Source organism: Curcuma longa, chromosome 12 (assembly GCF_044706935.1).
Source record: "Curcuma longa cultivar G26 ecotype Majalengka, Jawa Barat chromosome 12, ITB_CL_G26_1.1, whole genome shotgun sequence".
NCBI lineage: Eukaryota > Viridiplantae > Streptophyta > Magnoliopsida > Zingiberales > Zingiberaceae > Curcuma > Curcuma longa.
Window position 1 is genome coordinate 3,772,982 of NC_133872.1, and position 10,632 is coordinate 3,783,613.

At 37.5% G+C, this 10,632-nt stretch overlaps 1 protein-coding gene across 2 annotated transcripts; it reads left to right on the top strand.

Moving 5' to 3' along the window:
* Positions 1–2,001: 2,001 nt before the first annotated feature.
* On the top strand, positions 2,002–8,000 carry LOC141843114 (C2 and GRAM domain-containing protein At1g03370-like). 2 transcript variants are annotated; one of them, XM_074731145.1, is made up of 9 exons: positions 2,002–2,932; positions 3,237–4,484; positions 4,633–4,815; positions 5,423–5,706; positions 5,804–5,920; positions 6,224–6,486; positions 6,573–6,744; positions 6,822–7,094; positions 7,180–8,000. In XM_074731145.1, the coding sequence occupies exons 1-9, from the start codon at positions 2,584–2,586 to the stop codon at positions 7,369–7,371; spliced, it is 3,081 nt and encodes a 1,026-aa protein (XP_074587246.1). In that variant the 5' UTR covers positions 2,002–2,583; the 3' UTR covers positions 7,372–8,000. The 2 variants fall into 2 exon arrangements, with proteins under 2 accessions (XP_074587246.1, XP_074587247.1); XM_074731146.1 differs by having other exon boundaries at positions 5,426–5,706.
* The last annotated feature ends 2,632 nt before the right edge of the window (positions 8,001–10,632 follow it).

Sequence of the window (10,632 nt, forward strand, 5' to 3'; positions counted from 1 at the left end):
AAACCCATTCCTAATTTGCATTTAAAAATATTTATTTATTATGCATTATTTATTAATTGAATTACAACTCTTCAACCTTTTCATATGGTTGGTTCGACAAAGACTTCAACAATTGACAAAGATGTTTCTTCTGGAACCTATGAAAAAAAATTGTTTTTCCATTATTTTAATTTTTCAGTGTTTTTTTCTTCACATGCAAATCCTTTCGGCAGGCGAAGTCAAAATTATCATCCATATTTAATTATTTTTTATTTCTATCTTGACGTTCGCTTTTTTAATATAAAATTCGTAAGCCATCTGCTCTTCGTCCTATAACGATTAAATTAAGGAGTTAATGGCAAAATGCTCGATCATTCGGTTGAAATTTCCTTTGTCAACTAAAATTAGTTTAAAAAAACACACACATAAATTTTATATTCGCAAATGCCTTAGCCGCCTTCCTCCTTCCTTCGTCAGTCGTCGATGATTTTAAATAGTATTTTTTTTTTTATAGTTCAGATATTTCGATCTTGTGCTTAAGACGGATCAAATCTTCCTCTTGATTTGCCGGACGACTCCTCATCCAATAATTAATATTTTAAAATTTTCATTTTACAAAAAAAAATATTTTACAATGAGCATCATTTGATTACCATCAATGATAATGAAATCATCAAAGAGCCTCCGATACATAATTAAATTGGTTATGATAGAATTAAGTTGAAAGGTCCTCCTTTCATCGTGACCAACTATAGCTTCTCGATTTACTTTCTTACATTCTTCATTGTGGCTAACTACAGTTTCTCGATTTATCTCATCACAGATGGTCGTGGGATCGACAATGTGAGACTGCTGAGGTGACGGATTCCACCTTTTTGCTGAAAAGAATCATGAAATAATTTATGGTCAACTGCAGCTTCTTGATTTACCTTCTCACAGATGATCGTGAGACCAATTATGTGAGACCATTAGGGTAACAGATTCCATCTTTTATTAAAGAAAATCATAAAATAATTTTTTAAAATTAAACAACATTTTATTTATTAAATATAAAATTTATTTTTTTTAAAAAAATAATGATTATAAAAATTAATGACTTAAATAATTTTAAATAAGAATAAATATAATTAAAAAATTTAATTATATTATTTTTTTAATTTAGATATCTAATCCTTCCGATCCAATTAATTAGAGGTTCAATCCGATTCTATAAATTTTTTTTATTAATTATGAAAATAATAAAAAAATATAGATGAATTTCAATATCATAAGTCCTCTTCTGCAAAAGGTGGTCATGATAATCGAGAAACTTCAATATCGTAAAAAGGTATTGTCTGACTTTACTAGGATTTGAATTCTTGCTACAAATTTACTATATTGTAACTAACTCAGAGGGCTTAGCCTAGAGGGCATAAAATGTGTTATCCTTCCTAATTAAGTCCGACGATAACAAGCGGTTATTAATTTATTTCCTTAATTGTTTCTAGTTAGCTCAAACCTTCCCGTTACAATATATTTAACACGATAAGAAATGAATTATTTATAGAAAATATTAGGAACAAAAAGTATTTTTATTTTTTATTTTCCACCGTTGGCGGCTCTGCTGCGCAGCTTCCAAGATCGATCGCGGTAGGGCGTAGGCGCATCCTCTCTCCAAAGCATACTTCTATCGATTTGTTTGGTTGTTTTCACTCTCCAGGAATCACGAATAAATCGCCAGTTGTTGCCTGGAGTGAACTGAGCGATCACACACACATTTGGATCGGATGATCGGTAAATGGGCAAATTTTTGAGGGAGGAAGAAGGTGATGATTCCGGAAGTGAGTTCAATGGAGTTCGTTCGAGCGTGGTTGGATTTGACGGGATGGTAAAAACCAGTTTCTTCATGGCGGATAAAAAGCAATTTTTTTGACGTGTGGTATTTTAATCCCGGGAGGATTCAAAGTCAACAGGGACAACGCGGGGAGACTGAAGACGCAAAGAAGGGGCAGGAGTGAGAGAGAGAGATCGAGGTGAGTTATTCTCTATGACCTATTCTCCTCTTCGTCTCTCCCTCCTCCTCCTCCTCCTCCTTTCCTTTTTTCTCCCTTGTTTCGTGTTCGGATTTCCTTCTTTAGGATGCGGGATCGAGAAGTTAGGGTTCCCTGTAGCTGGCCAAAGTTTGCGCGCAATACTCGATTTTGATTGCCTCGTCGATGTCTTCCCTAGGAAGCCCCGATCTTATTCTTGTGCTTGGATCGACTATTCAGTGATGCTTTCAAGATTTCTTATTTTTCTCCACGCCGCTCTTTGTTTATGATTTTGATTTCACTATCATTCGATATTTAGGGCCGTTGTTGGATTTTCGTTTTAATCTGATCAGAGGAGGGTACAACTAAGGTTAAGATTGTCAGGAAACCTTTTTTTTTCTTCCAGATTCTAATTTATTATTTTTGTCCCCTTTTCTCTCTTTTTCGTCGTTGACATCGTTAGATTCTCCTCCCAAATCTCTGAATGTACTGCAAAACCAACCAGAAACAACTAAATCCTCAAAGGTTATCAGATTTTGCCCTTGTTCAAACGGCTGCTACTTCCCTGTAGTGTGCAATACTTTCGGCGCCTTCAATGAAGCTCTTGGTGCATGTTATTGAAGCCCGGAACCTTCAAGCTATGGATCTGAATGGTTTGAGTGATCCTTATGTGAAATTACAGCTAGGAAAACACCGAGCGAAAACTAAAGTGGTGAAAAAGAATCTCAACCCTTTTTGGGATGAAGAATTTAACTTTCGAGTGGGAGACCTTAGTGAGGAGCTCATAGTGAGTGTCTTGGATGAAGATAAGTACTTCACTGATGATTTTCTGGGCCAGGTGAAGGTTCCACTGTCCAAAGTATTGGATTCTAACAATTTGTCACTTGGAACGACCTGGTATCAGTTGCAGCCCAAGGGCAAAAAGTTGAAGAGCAAAGATTGTGGTAATGTGCCTCCTTCCACGCATACAGATGATGATTGAAAAATCTGTTAATATAGTTGCTAGGATTGTTTGTGTTATTCTTTACATCAGCTCATGTTTCAATGGACAACTTTTTTTATAACTCATCTTTCTTAAATGCTTATTTAGTCTCTGTTTCGTAATGGCTTTTTCTTTTGTTCTCATTGCTGTTTGCAAATATGATTATGGAAGTAATGTACTTTGTGTCGCAATGGCTTTCTTTTGTTCTCATTGCTGTTTGCAAGTATGATTATGGAAGTAATGTACTTTGTGGTTTTATCCTGCAGGAGAAATCTGTCTCACTATATCCTTGTATCAGAAACACATTGAACAAGCGGTGCGTTCTGTTTCTGATGATCTCATATCAAACTCTGATAGGTCAAGTGAGTTAACAAAGGGAAGGAATTCAGTCTCTTCCAATGGTGATACAGAACTAACTGCTGTGTCAGAAACTAATGAAATGGACCCTCTCAAGGAAGACAAAATGAATGCAGCTACTTTTGTGGATCGAGTGTGTCAGTTTTTTGGTGGGAAAAATGCTGGGACCACTTGTTCTTCCAGTAGGGATGTTAGCCCAGAAAAAGTTCAAGTTTCATCAACAAACGAAACTTTGGCAGTGCAAACAGTTGATGCTGGCTCTGATGTCCCATACGACGAATTATTGAAAATCATAAAACCAAAGTTACAAGGAGTTGAAATGCCTGCAGATTTGCCTGGAGGTGTACTTCTTGATCAATCTTATTGTACTGCTCCAGGTGATCTGAACTCATTTCTCTTTTCACCGAGTTCAAGTTTTTGGCAATCACTAGCTGACATTCAAGGAACAACTGAATTGCAAGCTGGACCTTGGAGACTAGAAAATGGTGGAGAGACCTTAAAAAGAGTGGTCACATACACGAAAGCTGCAACAAGATTAGTGAAGGCTGTGGCAGCTACAGATGAGCAGACTTATCTGAAGGCTGATGGGACAAATTTTGCTGTCCTGTCAAGTGTAAGCACCCCTGATGTTCCTTTTGGTAGCTCTTTCAGGACAGAGGTTCTTTTCTCTATAATGCCAGGCCCTGCGTTGCCGTCTGAAGAACAATCATCACGTTTGGTAATATCTTGGCGCATGAATTTTCTGCAGAGCACAATGATGAAATCAATGATTGAAAACGGAGCAAGGCAAGGTTTGAAGGATAGCTATAGTCAGTTTGCTGATTTCTTATCACAGAGTATCAAACCCATTGATTTAAAAGAAACTGCCACGAGCAAGGAGCAGATTTTAGCTTCTTTGCAAACTGAGAAAGAGTCTGGCTGGAAATTAGCATATCGGTTCTTTGGGAACTTTACAGTGGTATCTACAGTATTTGCAATATTGTATGTTCTCATTCACATCATTCTTGCAAATCCTAGTACAATCCAGGGTCTTGAATTTCCTGGCCTAGACTTACCAGATTCAATAGGTGAAATTGTTGTCTGCGGAGTTCTTGTTCTACGAGGGCGGCTTTTTCTAAACACGGTAGGACGCTACCTACAGGCCAAGAAGCAAAGAGGTAATGATTTGTTTATGGTCTAACATCAATTTGCCCCACGCAACTCAATTACTTTCAAATAGTACTTCTTGTTTCAAGTGTTGAATAATGTTAAACATTTCATGGTGTTGCATATCCTGTGTATTGAGTTCAGTATATGAATCTGCAGGCAGTGATCATGGGGTCAAAGCACAAGGGGATGGATGGTTATTAACTGTCGCTTTAATAGAAGGTAGTAACCTAGCAGCTGTGGACTCGACTGGATATTCTGATCCTTATGTCATCTTTTCTTGCAATGGAAAAACTAAAACAAGCTCAATCAAGTTCCAAATGCTAAACCCTCAGTGGAATGGTAACTACTCATTTAACTTTGGGCAATGTTCTTCTAACACCTCATGGTTTAGTGCTTTATTATCTCAGCATTAGCAAAACCTTACATACTTCCAGCTAGATCTTGTAATTTTTTTTTTCGAATTGTTTTTTTATTAAATATTCTTTGGTAGTTTCTTTAAGTCAATGGTAGAGTTGAGGTTGGGTTTAAACAATATTCATACACACATGCGTCGTATTCTATCAGGGTGAAATTTTACTCTACAATCCTATCCTGTTCTAATATCCCCTCTCGATACTGGTTTGTCAGTATGGTAAACTGGTAGTGTAAAGGTTGCTAGTTATCATCATTCGGATTAACAAGGAAATACTTCTTTCAACTCATTTGGCCTGGAATTTTGAAATTATGGTGCCACACTGGCAATTCATTTGCCATTTATGCACAATCTTGTTTTAAATTTATTAGAAGATTTTAAATCATAGTATGACCATTGTACTGTCCCATGCATGGAATTAAATGAAACGCACACCAATGATCAAATCAATAACTTTTTGCTTACATTGGCTTTTTTTCTGTTGACTTCTAATGTAATTTTTGTTCTTCTAATTATCAATCTTTAACGTTTCAGAAGTTTTTGAATTCGATGCTATGGATGATCCCCCATCTATGATGAATGTTGATGTTTATGACTTTGATGGACCTTTCGATGAAGCAACATCCCTTGGTCATGCTGAAATTAACTTTGTAAAGTCTAACTTATCGGACTTGGTTGACGTATGGATTCCTCTTGAGGGAAATTTAGCTCAGACATGTCAGTCTAAGCTACATTTGAGGGTTTTCTTAAACAATACACGAGGTAATGAGGTTGTCATGGAATACATAACGAAAATGGAGAAAGAGGTTGGGAAAAAGGTAAGTTTTTTTCATGTTTGTATTAGACAATCCTTTTACTGGTTTGGCCTTCAAGTTTAGTATACTAATTTCATCTTTTTAACCTTTTAACATGTAGATAGTATTGCGGTCTCCTCAAACGAATTCTGCCTTTCAAAAGCTCTTTGGTCTGCCACCAGAAGAGTTTCTCATCAACGATTTTACTTGTCATCTGAAGCGTAAAATGCCTACACAGGTATTTATCTTATTTCTTGCCCACATTAATCATTTTTTTGGACGTTAAAAATCTCGTTTAAATAGTGTAACATTTCATGTGCTCAAGATCTAATTTACATCTTAGTAGCTGTTATAATCATGATTACGTAAACCAGTGTAAGCTTATTTTATTATATCGAAAAATTTGGTGGTAGATTATATGACCCAGTTACAAATATAGGCATGTTCTACCTGATTAGACTGCAAAATGGGGAGTAGCATCAGATATGCACTATTGTGGGAGGGTTATGGTTTTGTAAGAGGCATCTTCCTTATTTTTCAGGGTCGCATTTTTTTATCTCCTAGAATAATTGGTTTCCACTCGAACCTTTTCGGACACAAGACAAAGTTCTTCTTTCTTTGGGAGGATATTGATGATATTCAAGTGGTTCCTCCATCACTGGCAACTATGGGAAGCCCTTCTCTTTTAATCATCTTGCGCAAAGGCAGAGGTATGGATGCAAAGCATGGAGCTAAGGCAGCTGACCCAGATGGAAGACTGCGGTTCCAGTTCCAGTCGTTTGTTTCATTCAGTGTTGCTAACAGGTAATTTCGGCAAAAGATTATATGGCAAGATTCTGTTCATCAAAACTTATTTTAAATTTTAAGATAAGAATAAAAATGACCAACAGGACAATCATGGCTCTGTGGAGAGCTAGAGCCTTGACCCCTGAGCAGAAGATGCAGTTACTCGAAGAAGAAGAATCTGGAGCAAAAAACCTGCATAGCGAAGAGAGTGGGTCCTTCTTAGGGTTAGAAGATGCTAAAATGTCGGATGTCTTCTCCTCCGCTATCGATCTCTATGTAAGATCTTTCATTATTCGTGCATGTTTATTCTTGCCAAACAGGAATCAGTATAACAAACTTTAATACATGTTCAGATTAATTCACTGATGGAGTTATTTGATGGAGGTCCTGTGGAGCAAAGTGTGATGGAAAAAATTGGATGTGTCGACTACTCTGTTTCTCAGTGGGAACCCGTACGAGCAGACGTGTACCAAAGGCAAATTCACTACAAATTTGATAAAAATTTGTCGCGTTACGGAGGGGAAGTGACAAGCACCCAGCAAAAATCTCCTCTGCCTGATAAAAAAGGATGGCTGATTGAAGAAGTGATGGCTCTCCAAGGTGTTCTGCTTGGGGACTATTTCAACGTAAGCATTATCTTGCAAGATCATAATTTGGAGTCGCGATGTGCATATATCATCAGAATTTGTCTCACCTTCTTTTTTTCTGCAGCTTCACTTGAGATATCAAATCGAGGATCTGTCCCCTAAACTGAGAGCATGCAATGTGATCGTGTCATTGGGGATAGCTTGGCTGAAGAGCACCAAGCATCAAAAGAGGATAGCAAAGAATGTTATATCAAATTCATCACTTCGGCTGAAGGACATGTTTGCACAACTCGAGAATGAACTACACGCAAAGTAGGCTGACGTCGACAATCTAACATAGATTTCTACAATTCCACAGATCGTAAAAGCGGATGAATAATACCACATTCATCCAGAAAGCAAAGGTTTGCTAGAATTTCACATCTGAATCCTTACTGAAAGAGGATGAATAATACCACATTCATCCAGAAAGCAAAGGTTTGCCAGAATTTCTCATCTTAATCCTCACTGGTATTGACTGAGCTATCGAACATAAACTCCAGATACGTACATGGAAAGCTTGGTCTTGGAGATTAACAAAGAACATTCATCATTCTTTTGCTTGGTTTTAGGAAGCTAAAATGCAAAGATCGATGTAATGATGCCAAGACTTGAATAAAAAGTAAGGTAAAAACCAGCTTCTTCTGCCCTTGTTTGAGTTGACAAGAACATCGAGGAAATGCAATGTGCATATAAATGATTTAGTGGTGACAAAAACTAATATCAGCATTGTTTTAGTTTGTTAGACATAGAATTGTCAATCATCGGTTTTGTTTCAGTCGACAAATAGAGAGATTGTATAACTTGGATCCCTTACAGTGTCCATTTCATGCCAAAAGATACTGTGGTTTAAGAAAACAATGCATTGTTTTCTTTATATTTCAAGATGTTTATAGTGATTGTTTCCTTCTTTGTAAGATAATTAAATATCTTTCTGAAAAAACTTCTTGTTGTCTGGTTTCATTAAGTTGATGTCATCAATTTTTTGAAAACAAAAATTGAAATATATATATTTTTCATGAATCAAATAAGCAACTAAAGCTGATTAAAGCTAAAGACGGATGGATGAAGAGGAAGATGGATTATATAAGAGTGGATAGATTTTTCTTCGTTTACTTAAAACTCAAATCCATCAATGGATAAATTGTATTAGGGTTTATTTTTTGCCACATAAATGTATTAGGGTTTAATGTTACCTTATTCTTAAGATTGACCAATACTAAATGGTTCTCTGTCCCACCGAAAAATTAAAGCTCATATAGCCTTCTGAGATCAAACTCTGCAACACAAACCATCTTTTAGCTTTAAACTAGTTTAGATGAACTGATTTAGCATTAAAATAAATGTCATGAAACTGATTTAGTTTATTTTAATTTCATTTTTAATTTTGTTCGTGAAGAAGTTGGCAAAAAAATATTTTAAAAAACAATAGAATTTTTATTTCATTTTTAATTTTGTTTCGTCATCGTTTTTGTAATTGTAATGGACGATGTTGATCGCAATTCCTAATTTTGTAGGAAATATATCGATAAACTTATCGGTTGGTTGATCGAGGTTGTGTGTCCTTATGATGTCATAATTAGACAAATTAAATTAGTCACCTCTAAGATATTGCCGTATGATTTTCCCCTCCACCCTTTTCCAAGAACATCTCTTGTGTTTCTTGTTGTAACTTGTTTTTGTCAATAGAATGCAATTTGTAATTATAATACCTAATTAGTTGTCTATTTTGGTTTCTTATTGCTGGAACCATTAACCACTAGAGTATTAATTAAAAAGAGAGAAGAAAGAAGACGAAAAAGAAATCCCATCAGTGGGCATAATTATGAATTGAAAATGGGTAAAAATATATTAAACCTATGTGATAATTAAGTCACTAACTTATATTCGAAGATCAATTGTAATTTGTCAAAGTTTAAGTACATCGAATTCTTGACGGTTAAATAAAGAGTTTAGAGTGATCAAGTCGACTGAGTATTGTTGGAAATATGAATGGAAACCATGAAATGGAAGGATGGAGAAGACCCTCGTATGGAGGAGTTTAGTCCCACATTGGTAGTTGAGGGGCAACTTGGTTGGTTTATATTGTATCACAAGCATTGATGTTGTGAACAAATGCAAGGGGAGATGCTCTCTCTTACGCGTGAGTGCGCAGGGGAGGGTGCAAATCCAAGGCCCGGATCGGCCATTCGGCCACTCTGCTCGGCACTCGGCGGTTCTGTCATTCGGCTCGGCCACTCTGCTCGACACTCGGCGGTTCGGCCACTCGGCTCGGCCGTATCAGAAGGAAAATTTTTTATTCCAACAAGTATATTAGCATAGATTCTATATTGGTTGATCCATTTATCATGAGTATATCGACTGTTCTGACATGTACACCGTGGATGATTCTAAACGTTGGTTTAAGGACTACCGACGTGCACGCTCCTATGATGAGGCTGCAGAAGGAGAAGAAAGACCTGCAAGACACTCCAAAAAGAGAGTTAGAATGGCGCCGGGAAGGGGGTTCCCGGCAAGCCACTCCGACACTCAAGTTAGGATTCAGCGTGAGGACGGAGTTTAAAGGGCTTGGGGAAGTTGGGGTTTATGTGTGCGTACCTGTGCCCATGGGCATGAGCTACCTTTTTATAGCAGTTGATCTCCGAAATATTAGCAATCGTTTGAGAAATATTCGGGCAGATCGGTTCCATTCTGGAAAGATTCCATCTGTTGATATATATTAGTTCCTGTTGCTGCGGAAGAATTGGTTCTATTTTTTTTCCTGATTTAAGCGGAACGACCACGCCTTCAAACAAGTATCATGTGCTGCAAGTTAACCCTGAATGTAGGAAACGCGTTGTACCGCACCCCGAGGTTGGCATAAGACACGGGAGACGTGCCGAGACTGAGTCAGTACAAGACGCGGGAGGCATGCCAAGACTGAGTCATGAGGTCGGCACATAATACAGAAGGCGTGCCGAGACCAAGTCATGAGGTCGGCGCTTGATAAGGCGTGCACCAAGTCATGAGGTCGTGCTTGATGCAGAAGACATGCCGAGACCAAGACGTCGGCCCTTCAAGTCATGAGGTCGGCGCTTGATGCAGAAAGCGTGCCGAGACCAAGTCATGAGGTCGGCGCTTGATGTAGAAGACGTACCGAAACCAAATCATGAGGTCGGCACTTAATGTAGAAGACGTGCCGAGACCAAGTCATGAGGTCGGCGCTTGATGCAGAAGACGTGCCGAGACTAAGCCCTAAGGTCGGTGCTTGATGCAGAAGCATTCTGAGACCGAGTAGGAGGTCAGGAGTTTACTTAGAATTTTTGGAATAATTCTTGTCAATTAACCGATACTTATATTTACTCTTTTTTCCTTATCTCCTTTGTATCCGACGTCCATGTAACCACTCAATAACCCTCATGGATCATTGACGATACGAGATTCTATTTTTAGATAAAATACCTGTTTAGTAGAAATCAATATTTGATATTTTATGTTCTATATGTTGATGTTGATTATTATATGTACTAAGATATATAAATGCATGTGTATTTTATCT

Coding starts and splice junctions, on each gene's coding strand:
- LOC141843114 (XM_074731145.1), top strand. CDS start 2,584: ATGAAGCTCTTGGTGCATGTTATTGAAGCCCGGAACCTTCAAGCTATG. Junction 4,816..5,422: donor GCTAAACCCTCAGTGGAATG/GTAACTACTCAT, acceptor TTAACGTTTCAG/AAGTTTTTGAATTCGATGCT. Junction 5,707..5,803: donor AGAAAGAGGTTGGGAAAAAG/GTAAGTTTTTTT, acceptor TTTAACATGTAG/ATAGTATTGCGGTCTCCTCA.